The sequence below is a fragment of the Leucoraja erinacea genome, unplaced genomic scaffold (assembly GCF_028641065.1).
Source record: "Leucoraja erinacea ecotype New England unplaced genomic scaffold, Leri_hhj_1 Leri_723S, whole genome shotgun sequence".
In the NCBI taxonomy this organism is placed as follows: Eukaryota; Metazoa; Chordata; class Chondrichthyes; order Rajiformes; family Rajidae; genus Leucoraja; species Leucoraja erinaceus.
Genome location: NW_026576645.1, coordinates 49,502 through 63,505, shown reverse-complemented (window position 1 = coordinate 63,505; position 14,004 = coordinate 49,502). Strand labels below are relative to the sequence as shown.

General features: G+C 46.5%; 2 protein-coding genes across 2 annotated transcripts; both read left to right on the top strand.

Moving 5' to 3' along the window:
* The first annotated feature begins 4,707 nt into the window (after positions 1–4,707).
* Positions 4,708–13,368, top strand: LOC129694614 (histone H2B.v1-like). The gene is given in 3 exon segments (XM_055631345.1): positions 4,708–5,142; positions 11,510–11,697; positions 12,718–13,368. Coding segments are annotated over 3 exon segments (975 nt in total). The 5' UTR covers positions 4,708–4,761; the 3' UTR covers positions 13,124–13,368.
* Positions 8,187–11,730, top strand: LOC129694612 (histone H2B). Its single transcript, XM_055631343.1, has one exon. The coding sequence runs from the start codon at positions 11,471–11,473 to the stop codon at positions 11,714–11,716; it is 246 nt and encodes an 81-aa protein (XP_055487318.1). The 5' UTR covers positions 8,187–11,470; the 3' UTR covers positions 11,717–11,730.
* Positions 13,369–14,004: the final 636 nt, after the last annotated feature.

Below are 14,004 nucleotides of genomic sequence, written 5' to 3'. Positions count from 1 at the left end.
TCCTGAAGGCCCGTGTTGGGGAACTGGAGAAGCAAGTGGATGACCTCCGGTTCGTACGAGAAACGGAGTCGTTCCTCGACAAGTCCTACAGTACGATTGTTACACCTAAGGTACTGGAAGAGAGAAGGTGGGAGACAGTGAGAAAGGGAGGGAAGCATGGAATGCCAACGTCCCCGGGTGGTGTACCTCTTGTAAACAGGTTCATCCGCTTAGAAGCTATTGGGACAGAAGACGTTAGCAGCGGACTGGCTTGCGATGCGTATAGGGCTGTTGAGCCAAAACCAAAAAGGCCTAAGGCAGGCAAGGCCATTGTAGTGGGAGACTCCATCGTGAGAGGTACGGACAGGGGTTTCTGCGGCAACAGACGAGATGCGAGGATGGTGTGCTGCCTTCCCGGTGCCAGGATCCAGGATGTCACGGACTGAGTGCAGAAAATCCTCAAGGGCGAAGGTGAACATCCGGAAGTGGAAGTGCATGTCGGCACAAATGATGTCGGAAAGAAGGGGATGAATATTCTGCAGTGTGACTTTAGAGAGCTCGGAAAAATGGTGAAAAGCAGGACCTCCATGGTTGTTATCTCCGGTTTGCTTCCAGATCCCCGTGCTGGCGAGAGCAGGAACAGGGAGATACGGGACCTGAACGTGTGGCTGAGGAACTGGTGCACGGGGCAGGGATTTAGATTCTTAGATCACTGGGATCTGTTTTGGGGTAAGGGGGAACTGTACAAAAGGGACGGATTGCATCTTAACAGGTGTGGGACCAGCATTCTGGCAGGCAGGTTTGCCACTGCTACACGGGTGGCTTTAAACTGAATAAGGGGGGTGGGGTGTCGAATGGGATAGTGGAGGATGGAGTTAAAGGGAAAGGGTTTCTTAAATGTGTGAGCGTAGAGACCGAGGGGTGTAAAATGAGGGTAGAAGCAATAGGTAGCAAGGTGAAAAGTAAAAGTGGCAGGCAGACAAAACCCGGGCAAAAATCAAAAAGGGCCACTTTTCAACATAATTGTATAAGGGGTAAGAGTGTTGTAAAAACAAGCCTGAAGGCTTTGTGTCTCAATGCAAGGAGCATCCGTAATAAGGTGGATGAGTTGAATGTGCAGATAGCTATTAATGACTATGATATAGTTGGGATCACGGAGACATGGCTCCAGGGTGACCAAGGCTGGGAGCTGAACATCCAGGGATATTCAATATTCAGGAGGGATAGAGAGAAAGGAAAAGGAGGTGGGGTAGCGTTACTGATTAGAGAGGAGATTAATGCAATGGAAAGGAAGGACATTAGTTTGTAGGATGTGGAATCGGTATGGGTAGAGCTGCGAAACACTAAGGGGCAGAAGACGCTGGTGGGTGTTGTGTACAGGCCACCTAACAGTAGTAGTGAAGTTGGAGATGGTATCAAACAGGAAATTAGAAATGCGTGCGACAAAGGCAAAACAGTTATAATGGGTGACTTTATTCTACATATAGATTGGGTGAATCAAATTGGCAGGGGTGCTGAGGAAGAGGTTTTCTTGGAATGTATGCGGGATAGTTATCTAAATCAACATGTAGAGCAACCAACGAGAGAGCAGGCTATTTTAGACTGGGTATTGAGTAATGAGGAAGGGTTAGTTAGCAATCTTGTTGTGCGTGCCCCCTTGGGCAAGAGTGACCATAATATGGTTGAGTTTTTCATTAGGATGGAGAGTGACATTGTTAATTCAGAAACAATGGTTCTGAACTTAAAGAAAGGTAACTTTGAGGGTATGAGACGTGAATTGGCCAAGATTGACTGGCAATTAATTCTAAAAGGGTTGACGGTGGATATGCAATGGAAGACATTTAAAGACTGCATGGATGAACTACAAAAATTGTTCATCCCAGTTTGGCAAAAGAATAAATCAGGGAAGGTAGTACTTCCGTGGATAACAAGGGAAATCAGGGATAGTATCAAAGCGAAGGATGATGCGTACAAATTAGCCAGAAAAAGCAGCATACCAGAGGACTGGGAGAAATTCAGAGACCAGCAGAGGAGGACAAAGGGCTTAATTAGGAAAGGAAAAATAGATTATGAAAGAAAACTGGCAGGGAACATAAAAACTGACTGCAAAAGTTTTTATAGATATGTGAAAAGAAAGAGATTAGTTAAAACAAATGTAGGTCCCTTGCAGTCAGAAACGGGTGAGTTGATCATTGGGAACAAGGATATGGCGGACCAATTGAATAACTACTTTGGTTCCGTCTTCACTGAGGAAGACATAAATAATTTGCCGGAAATAGCAGGGGACCGCGGGTCAAAGGAGTTGGAGGAATTGAGTGAAATCCAGGTTAGCCGGGAAGTGGTGTTGGGTAAATTGAATGGATTAAAGGCCGATAAATCCCCAGGACCAGATAGGCTGCATCCCAGAGTACTTAAGGAAGTAGCTCCAGAAATAGTGGATGCATTAGTAATAATCTTTCAAAACTCTTTAGATTCTGGAGTAGTTCCTGAGGATTGGCGGGTAGCAAACGTAACCCCACTTTTTAAGAAGGGAGGGAGAGAGAAAACGGGGAATTACAGACCAGTTAGTCTAACATCGGTAGTGGGGAAACTGCTAGAGTCAGTTATTAAAGATGGGATAGCAGCACATTTGGAAAGTGGTGAAATCATTGGACAGCATGGATTTATGAAAGGTAAATCATGTCTGACGAATCTTATGGAATTTTTCGAGCATGTAACTAGTAGTGTGGATAGGGGAGAACCAGTGGATGTGGTGTATCTGGACTTCCAGAAGGCTTTCGACAAGGTCCCACATAAGAGATTAGTATGCAAACTTAAAAGCACATGGCATTGGGGATTCAGTATTGATGTGGATAGATAACTGGCTGGCAAACAGGAAGCAAAGAGTTGGAGTAAACGGGTCCTTTTCACAATGGCAGGCAGTGACTAGTGGGGTACCGCAAGGCTCAGTGCTAGGACCCCAGCTATTTACAATATATATTAATGATCTGGATGAGGGAATTGAAGGCAATATCTCCAAGTTTGCGGATGACACGAAGCTGGGGGGCAGTGTTAGCTGTGAGGAGGATGCTAGGAGACTGCAAAGTGACTTGGATAGGCTGGGTGAGTGGGCAAATGTTTGGCAGATGCAGTATAATGTGGATAAGTGTGAGGTTATCCATTTTGGTGGCAAAAACAGGAAAGCAGACTATTATCTAAATGGTGGCCGACTAGGAAAAGGGGAGATGCAGCGAGACCTGGCGTCATGGTACACCAGTCATTGAAAGTAGGCATGCAGGTGCAGCAGGCAGTGAAGAAAGCGAATGGTATGTTAGCTTTCATTGCAAAAGGATTTGAGTATAGGAGCAGGGAGGTTCTACTGCAGTTGTACAGGGCCTTGGTGAGACCACACCTGGAGTATTGCGTACAGTTTTGGTCTCCAAATCTGACGAAGGACATTCTTGCCATAGAGGGAGTGCAGAGAAGGTTCACCAGACTGATTCTTTGGATGTCGGGACTGTCTTATGAAGAAAGACTGGATAGACTTGGTTTATACTCTCTAGAATTTAGGAGACTGAGAGGGGATCTTATAGAAACTTACAAAATTCTTAGGGGGTTGGACAGGCTAGATGCAGGAAGATTGCTCCCGATGTTGGGGAAGTCCAGGACAAGGGGGTCACAGCTTAAGGATAAGTGTGAAATCCTTTAAAACTGAGATGAGAATAACTTTTTCGCACAGAGAGTGGTGAATCTCTGGAATTCTCTGCCACAGAGGGTGGTCGGGGCCAGTTCATTGGCTATATTTAAGAGGGAGTTAGATGTGGCCCTTGTGGCTAAGGGGATCAGAGGGTATGGAGAGAAGGCAGGTACGGGATACTGAGTTGGATGATCAGCCTTGATAATATTGAATGGCGGTGCAGGCTCGAAGGGCCGAATGGCCTACTCCTGCACCTAATTTCTATGTTTCTATGAGAGAAGTCCGGTACAGGATACTGAGTTAGATGATCAGCCATGATCATATTGAATGGCGGTGCAGGCTCGAAGGGCCGAACGGCCTACTCCTGCACCTATTTTCTATATTTCTATGAACTCCTGTCTTCATCTCTGTAACTGTTCTGAATTGCATTTCTACTCGGCAATTCGTCCAGTTTTTCCAAGGAGGAACGTTTCACACTTTCGCCCAAACTCCGACTTTTATAAACATGAACATATAAACAAGACTATAATCCGAGACCGTTTACATAGTGACCGATCGCTAATTGATGCCGATGGTCGATTTTTTTGTAATCGGTTACCGGCCCAAATAAATCGTAAATTAAATATTGTGCTGTATTGCCCGGGGTTCAAGGTGGTCAACAATCAAGCGTATTTAATTGTCATATGTACCGTGAACGGAACAATATAATTCTTACTTGCAGCAGTATATAAACATCTTAACGTAACATAATCTATGGAGCGAAGGAAATAGGCAACGTTTCGGGCCGAAACCCTTCTTCAGGCTGATAGCTCCATAGATGCTGCTGCACCCGCTGAGTTTCTCCAGCTTTTTGTGTACCTCAGATTTATAGTTTGGCGGCTATTTCAAAGTTCGAGTTTTGGAGGAACTGGCAGTTATTTTCAGCGCTTTTCTGTTGTGGGTTTTGATTGGTAGATAAAACAGTTCACTGATTGGGTCATTCTTCACACCAATGAGATCATGTCCTTTTTCACCAATCACCAGCGGTTCTCTGGATTCCTCAAACAGGTATAAGAAAGGCGAGTCTGTGATAATTTTCTCATTCTACGTGTACAAAACATCAGGAGATGTCTGGACGAGGAAAAACCAGCGGCAAAGCTCGGGCCAAGGCCAAGTCTCGCTCGTCCCGGGCTGGACTGCAGTTCCCGGTCGGTCGTGTTCATAGGCACTTGAGGAAAGGCAACTATGCTCAGCGGGTGGGTGCAGGAGCCCCTGTCTATCTGGCTGCTGTGCTCGAGTATCTGACGGCTGAAATCCTCGAGCTGGCCGGCAACGCAGCCCGGGACAACAAGAAGAGCCGCATCATCCCCAGACATCTGCAGCTGGCCGTCCGCAACGACGAGGAGCTCAACAAGCTGCTGGGAGGGGTGACCATCGCTCAGGGCGGTGTGTTGCCCAATATCCAGGCCGTGTTGTTACCCAAGAAAACCGGCGGAACGAACAAGTAAGCGAGAGAAACTCAGCATAGTGACCCAAAGGCTCTTTTCAGAGCCACTCACCATGTCTGTGGAAGGGCTGATTATCGATTATGTTTAGTGCGGGACAAGTGTTCGTTGTCGAAAACCGACTGCACATTGAGTTGTCTACGGTGGCGGAGCGGTAGACCAACTGCCTTACAGCGCCAGAGACCCTGGTTCGATCCTGACTGCGGGCGCTTCCCTGTACACAATGTGTACGTTCTCCCCGTTTCCTCCCACACTCAAAATACGTCCTGGGTTGTATGTTAATTGGTTTGATATAAATATGTTTTTCAAATACTTCAATCATGTGTGAGGATCGCTAGTCGGTGCGGACTCGCTGGTCCGAAGGGTCAGTTTCCGCGTTGTACCTCAAAACTAAACATGAAACAGCGGTTGGCTGATGCGGAAAGATACATTTAGGCAGATATTCCTCAGAACATTGGCAGCGACCTACAGTAAGAGATCTTCCTCGAAGCCAACTCCGTTTAGAAACATAGAAAATAGGTGCAGGAGTAGGTCATTCGGCCCTTCGAGCCTGCACCGCCATTGATTTGGATCATGGCTGATCATCCAACTCAGTATCCTGCACCTGCCTTCTCTCCATACCCCCTGATCCCTTTAGTCACAAGGGCCACATCTAACTCCCTCTTAAATATAGCCAATGAACTGGCCTCAACTACCTTCTGTGGCAGAGAATTCCACAGATTCGCCACTCCGTGTGGAAAAAAAAATTGTCATCTCGGTCCTAAAAGACTTCCCCATATCGTTAAATGGTGACCCCTTGTTCTGGACTTTCACAACATTGAGAACAATCTTCTTGCATCTAGCCGGTTGAACCCCTTAAGAATTTTGTAAGTTTCTATAAGATCCCCCCTCAATCTTCTAAATTTCAGCGAGTACAAGCCAAGTCTATCCAGTCTTTCCTCATATGAAAGTCCTGTCATCCCAGGAATTAGTGTGGTGAGCTTTCTCTGTTCTCCCTCTATGACAAGAATGTCTTTCCTCAGGTTAGGAGACCAAAACTAAACGCAATACTCCAGGTGTGGTCTCACCAAGGCACCAAGGGGTAGGGGTGACCTATACAAAAGGGATGGCTACACCTTAACTGGAGAGGTACCAATGTTCTGGCAGGCAGGTATGCTAGTGCTACACGTGTGGGCTTATACTAAACAGCGAGGGGAGGGGGGAAGGGAAAGTGGTCGACAAATTGGTAGTATACAGCAAAGATCTTATAACGAAGCGAGATGGATTACTCTCACGCAAACGTGAGGTGCGCTCATGGGCGGATTCATGGGTGATTATAGGACACATTTTAGCAACCTGACTCCGCCATCTTGTTCCGCCATCTTGCTCCGCTTTCTTGCTCCCGCCTTCTTGCTTCTGGCCAAAGATTGGATCCGCAGCGGGGAGAAGGAGTGCGGGGCCCGGAGGAGTGCGGGGCAGCGGGGAGAGAGAGTGCGGGGCCCGGGGCAGCGGGGAGAGGGAGTGTGGGGCCCGGGGCAGCGGGGAGAGAGAGTGCGGGGCCTGGGGCAGCAGGGAGAGAGAGTACGGGGCAGCGGGGAGAAGGAGTGCGGGGTCTGGTGCAGCGAGGAGAGAGCGTGCGGGGTCCAGGGCAGCGGGGAGAAGGAGTGCGGGGATCGGTGCAGCGAGGAGAGAGAGTGCGGGGCCCGGGGCAGCGGGGAGAGAGAGTGCGGGGTCCGGGGCAGCGAGGAGAGAGAGTGCGGGGCCCGGGGCGGCGAGGAGAGGGGCATAGGAGGGGGGACATTGTAGTAAGGGGGCAGGCGAGAGAGTGCTGGAGGGATAAGGCCTAGTGTGTGTGAAGTTGCAGGGAGTTTTACAATGTTTCTTATTTACAATATTTCTTATTTAATGTCCCTTGTCTAGTCTGAATAAAGTTCATTATTGGATTAGAAGAAATATAATTGTGTGTATTATATACATTTATATAATTTTCATGTATGTGTTTATAAACGTTTTATTCTTTAACAAGAATCAACAGAATTATGAACTAACAGAATTATGAATCTAACCCTATGTCACGCACAAAAAGTCCCCCCCTGTCAATCACCCTGCGAGTCGGGTCGGTTCCGGTTACTACAAAATCAACTCCAACACTGCTTGTGAGCCAATTAAAAAGAAATGATTTAAAAAACATTAAAAAAGACAATTACCAGAATCAAATTTTATTCTTGACAAGAAGTTTGACCTGACAGATTTATGAATCTGACCCATACAAACTGTTGCCCATCAACATTGATTACAGTGCGGGTCAGGTAGGCTCAGGTTGCTAAAATGGGCGTGGAAAAATGCCCATGATCCCCTCCATAGCGTACTACACGTCAGTCCATTGCATTTAGCAGGAGTAGTCTATCTTGCTTCGCTATAAGATCTTTGGTATACAGATGAAGTTAAAGGGGAAGTAAGTACAGGAAAAGTTACAAACGACTCCCAAATTAATGGGAAGGAAAGTTCGAGAAGGGTTAAGAGAGTAAGGTCAGGGCTAATAGTGTGAGAGGGGAGGTGAATACCGAAGTTAAATTGTTGAATATGAATGCGCGAAGTATAAGAAATAAAGTGGATGAGTTTTGAGGCTCAATTAGAAATTGGCAAGTGGGGATTACAGAGGCATAGATGCAGGAGGTACAGGGCAGGGAACTGAATATTCAGGGGTATACGTCCTATCGAAAAGACAGACAGGTGGGCAGAGGGGGTGGGGCAACTCTGTTGGTGAGGAATGAAATTCAGTCGCTTGCGAGGGGTGACATAGAATCAGGAGATGTAGAATCAGTATGGATATAACTGAGGAATTGTAAGGGTAAAAAGTCCCTGAAGGGAGTTATCTACAGGCCCCCAAACAGTAAGCTGGATATAGGGTGCAAGCTGAATCAAGTGTTAAAATTGGCATGGAGCAAAGGTAATGCTACGGTGGTTATGGGTGATTTCAACATGCAGGTAGACTGGGAAAATCGGGTTCATACTGGACTCCAAGAAAGGGAGTTTGTGGAGTACCTCCGAGACGGATTCTTAGAGCAGCTTGTACTAGAGCCTACCTGGGAGAAGGCAATTCTGGATTTAGTGTTGTGTAATGAACCGGATTTGATTGGGGAACACAAGGTAAACGAGCCATTAGGAGGTAGTGACCGTAATATGATAAGTTTTAATCTACAATTTGAGAGGGAGAACGGAAAATCGGAAGTGTCAGTATTACAGTTGAGCAAAGGGAGCCTTGGAGGCAAGAGGGACAAGCTGGCAAAAGTTGACTGGAAAGAGACCCTAGCAGGGATGACAGTGGAACAACGATGGCAGGTATTTCTGGGAACAATTCAGAAGGATCAGTTCATTCCAGAGAGGAAGAAAGAATCTGAGGGGAATAAGAGGTGACCGTGGCTGACAAAGTAAGTCAAGGACAGTATAAATATAAAAGAGAAGAAGTACAATGTTGCAAAGATGAGCGGGAAGCAAGAGTATTGGGTAATGTTTAAAGAGCAACAGAAGATAACTAAAAAGGCAATACGGGGAGAAAAGATGAGGCACGAAGGTAAGCTCGCCAGGAATATATAGGAGGATAGCAAAAGCTTCTTTCGGTATGTGAGGAGGAAATAATTAGTTAAGACAACTGGGTCCCTTGCAGACAGAAACAGATGAATTTATACTGGAGAACAGGGAAATGGCAGATGAGTTGAACATGGTACTTCACTAAGGAAGACACAAACAATCTCCCAGATGTACTGGTGGCCAGAGGACCCAGGGTGATGGATGAAATGAGGGAAAATCACATTAGGCAGGAAATGATGTTGACTATGGGACTGGACTATTAGGCAGGACTGTTGACTATTAGGCAGGACTGATGGTACTGAAGGCTGATAAATCCCCACGGCCTGATGGTCTGCATCCCGTGGTACTTAAGTAAGTGGCTCTGGAAACCGTGGACGCATTGGTGATCATTTTCAAATGTTCTATAGATTCAGGATCAGTTCCTGTGGATTGGAGGGTAGCTAATGTTATCCCACTTTTGACGAAAGGAGGGAGAGAGAAAACGGAATTATAGACCAGTTAGCCTGACATCGATGGTGGGGAAGAAGCTGGAGTCAATTATAAATTATGACATAGAGGCACATTTGGATAGCAGTAACAGGACCACAGCTATTTACAATATACATTAATGATTTAGTAGATGAAGGGATTAAAAGTAACATTAGCAAATTAGCAGATGACACAAAGCTGGGTGGCAGTGTTAACTGAGGGGAGGATGCAGGTTGGGTGAGTGGGCGGATGCATGGCAGATGCAGTTTAATGTGGATAAATGTGAGGTTATCCACTTTGGTGGCAAGAACCCCACGAAGGCAGATTATTATCTGAATGATCTCAAGTTAGGAAAAGGGGAAGTACACCGAGATCTGGGTGTCCTTATTCAGCAGTCACTGAAAGTAAGCATGCAGGTACAGTAGGCAGTGAAGAAAGCTAATGGCCTTCGTAACAAGAGGGGTTGAGTATGGGAGCAAAGAGGTCCTTCTACAGTTGTACAGGGCCCTAGTGAGACCACACCTGGAGTATTGGTGCAGTTTTGGTCCCCAAATTTGAGGAAGGACATTCTTGGGAGAGCATTGTAGTTTCACGAGGTTAATTCCCGGGATGGCGGGACTGTCATATGTTGAAAGAATGGAAGGACTGGGTTTGTATACACTGGAATTCAGAAGGATGAGAGGGCATCTTATTGAAACCTATCAGGTTATTAAGGAATTGTACATGCTAGAGGCAGGAAACGTGTTCCCAATGTTGGGGGAGTCAGAATCAGGGGCCACAGTTTAAAAATAAGGGGTAGGCCATTTAAAACAGAGATGAGGAAAAACCTTTTCAGCTAGAGAGTTGTGAATCTGTGTAATTCTCTACCTCAGAAGGCAGTGGAGGCCAATTCTCTGGATGTTTTCAAGAAAGAGTGAAATAGAGTTCTTAAAGATAGCGGAGTCAAGGGATATGGGGAGAAAGCAGGGAAGGGGTACTGATTGTGGATGATCAGCCATGATCACAGTCAACGTGGTGGCTCAAAGGGCCGAATGGCCTAGTCCTGCAACTATTGGCTATTGTGGGAGGGCAACGCTGGATCTAGTATTGGGAAATAGGGAAAACTGGGAAGGGCAAGTTAATGAAGTGTGTGTGAAGTAGCCTGTTGGGACCAGTGACCACAGTTAGATTAGGTTTAAGATAGTTATGGATAGGGACGGAGAGGGTCCAAGTATTAAAATGCTCAACTGGGGTAAGGCCAACTTTGAGGGTATGAGAGAAGGTCTCGCTCAAGTTGACTGGAGCAGGTTGTTAGAGGGGAAAGGAAGATCGGCCAAGTGGGATGTTTTTAAAAGTGTACTGAAGAAAGCTCAGGATGTTTACGTCCCCGTTACAGTGAAGGGCAAAGCAGACAAGTGTAAGGAAGCTTGGCTGACGAGGGAAATTGAGACATTAGTCAAAAACACGAAGGATGCATGGGACAGGTATAGGCAGCTGGGATCAAGTGGATCCCTGGAGGAGTTTTGGGAACTAAGGAGTAAACTAAAAAAATAAATCAGAAATGCAAAAAGGGGCCAGGAGATGGCTCTGGTGGTTAGCATTAAGGACAATCCCAAAAGATTTTATCAATACATAAGGGGGAAAGGGGCAACTAGAGGGAAAGTGAGACCTTGGGAATAAAAGTGGTCACCTCTGTGTGGAACCACAGGAAATGGGCAAGGTCCTAAAAGAGTATTTCTTCTCTGTATTTACCGAGGAGAAAGACAGTAGGACGGAGGAAATTGGAGCAGGCACTGGAAATGTCTAGAACAGTCAGGGTTACTGTCGAAGAAGTACCGAAGATACTGTCGTGTTTGAAGGTAGACAAATCTCTAGGGCCTGATCTGATCTATCCGAGGACATTGAGGGAAACTAGAGAGGAAATTGCTGGAGCCGTGGTTGAAATTTATGAGTCGTCCTTCAATACAGGACAGGTGCCGTAAGACCGGAGTGTGGAAAAATGTTGTGTCTCTTTTCAAGAAAAGGCTGCAGGGAAAATGCTGGGAACTATAGGCCGGTGAGCTGAACATCTGTAGTTGCTTAGTTAATCCCCGCTCCGACTCCGAGCTCGTTACTTCCGGGTTTGAAATCCAGGCGAAAATTCCTGATCCGCAGAAAACAGCCGCCAAGAAGCAAAGATCCTATAGCAGAGCTCTGCTATAGGATCTTTGCCAAGAAGGGCGCAAAGAAAGCTTTGCCGAAATCCGCAGGCAAAGGGGGCAAGATGCGCAGGAGGTAGAGGAAGGATAGTTATTCCATCTACATCAACAAAGTGATGAAGCAGGTATACCCAGACACCGGCATCTCCTCCAAGGCCATGGGCATCATGCACTCGTTCGTGAACGATATTTTCGAGCGTATCGCTGGAGAAACTTCCCGCCTGGCGCATTATAACAAGCGGGCGACCATCAGCTCCCGAGAGATTCAGACCGCCGTGCGCCTGCTTCTTCCCGGGGAGCTGGCCAAGCACGCCGTGTCGGAAGGGACAAAGGCGGTGATCAAGTACACCAGTTCCAAATAAAGATTCACACATTGTTGAGAAAACACCCAAAACCCAACGGCTCTTTTTAGAGCCACCCGCATTTTCGCAGAAAGAGTTGTACTAATGTTTCGACATTGAATCGCAGCAGAATTGTTTCAGGATATTTTTGCTTGGCGAATTATTTCACATTCTGTTTAGTGATTAAATTAAATTTCAATATACGCGGGATATTCCCGGTATCCATTCCCGTTTCTGTCCATCAAACAAGTAAAACTCCTTTCCCTTCACGTCAGCTTGTCCGTCATAAGCCAGAGTCTGAAGAAGGGTTTCGACCCGAAACGTTGCCTTATTTTCTTCGCTCCACGGATGCTGCTTCACCCGCTGAGTTTCTCCAGCAGTTTTAAATTGTGCCACGGCCAGCCGATTAGGGCTGTCGTTGCTGTTTTATTGTCTTCATCTCTGTAACTGTTCTGACTTGCATTTCTAATCGGCAATTCGTCCAGTCTTTCAAGGAGGAACATTTCACACTGTCGCCCATATTCCGATTTTTGTGAAAATGAACCAGACTATAATCCGACACCGTTTACATAGTGACCGATCGCAAATTGATGCCGAGGATCGTTTTTTGTAATCGGTTACCGGCCCAAATAAATCGTAAATTAAATGTGTTGTGCTGTGTTGCCCGGGGTTCAAGGTCGTCAACATTTAATTGTCATATGTACGTGAACGGAACAATGAAATTCTTACTCGCAGCAGTATAATTAACATCTTAACGCAATGCACTTGCATAAAAAATGATAATCAAATTGTATTGACATACAGATTTATAGTTTGGCGGCTATTTCAAAGTTCGAGTTTTGGAGGGACTGGCAGTTATTTTCAGCGCTATTCTGTTGTGGGTTTTGATTGGTAGATAAAACAGTTCTCTGATTGGGTCATTCTTCACACCAATGAGTTTATGTCCCTTTTCACCAATCACCAGCGGTTCTCTGGATTCCTCAAACAGGTATAAGAAAGGCGAGTCTGTGATAATTTTCTCATTCTGCGTGTACAAAACATCAGGAGATGTCTGGACGAGGAAAAACCAGCGGCAAAGCTCGGGCCAAGGCCAAGTCTCGCTCGTCCCGGGCTGGACTGCAGTTCCCGGTCGGTCGTGTTCACAGGCACTTGAGGAAAGGCAACTATGCTCAGCGGGTGGGTGCAGGAGCCCCTGTCTATCTGGCTGCTGTGCTCGAGTATCTGACGGCTGAAATCCTCGAGCTGGCCGGCAACGCAGCCCGGGACAACAAGAAGAGCCGCATCATCCCCAGACATCTGCAGCTGGCCGTCCGCAACGACGAGGAGCTCAACAAGCTGCTGGGAGGGGTGACCATCGCTCAGGGCGGTGTGTTGCCCAATATCCAGGCCGTGTTGTTACCCAAGAAAACCGGCAGTGCGAACAAGTAAGCGAGAGAAACTCAACATAGTGACCCAAAGGCTCTTTTCAGAGCCACTCACCATGTCTGTGGAACGGCTGATTATCGATTATGCTTAATGCGGGACAAATGTTCCTTGTCGTTGTCGAAAACCGACTGCACATTGAGTTGTCTACACGGTGGCGGATCCAGACCCTGGTTCGATCCTGACTACGGGCGCTTGCATGTACGCAGTTTGTACGTTGTCCCCGATTCATCCCACACAAAAGGGTTGTAAGTTCATTGGTTTGATATAAATGTTTAAAAACATGTTTATCAAACACTTATCATTTGTAGGATAGTGTTCATGTGTGGGGATCGTTAGTCAGTGCGGACCCGCTGTTTCAAAGGGTCAGTTTCCGCGTTATACCTCAAAACTAAACATGAAACAGCGGTTGGCTGATACGGGGAGCTACATTAAGGCAGATATTCCTCAGAACATTAGCAGCGACCTACAGTAAGACATCCTCCTCGAAACCAACTCCGTATCCCTCTCACCTACAGAACAATTAATGCAGCAAGACTAAAATTGACTCAAGGTTTCCCTCCGAAAACAGCGACTAATATCCAGCCTCGGGCAGAGCTGAATTCCTTCAGTTTCGCTAGCGGATCGGTAAATCCGCACCGCATACATTTTATGGGGACATTAAAGTCGATATAAATTGATGGAAACGAAATTATGATAACATTTGCCTCTGTTCTTGTTTGCACTGAAATTGGCCGGCAATCACACTGCAGTCTTTTCTCCGAATGACTGAGCTCCGACCGCCGGAGAGAGGAGAGAAGCAGCGAGAGCTAGTATTGGTTGGAAGTAAGTGAGTCAAAGGGAAAGAAGATTTAAAAAGAGCGCCAAAAGCCCAGGGACAAGTAATT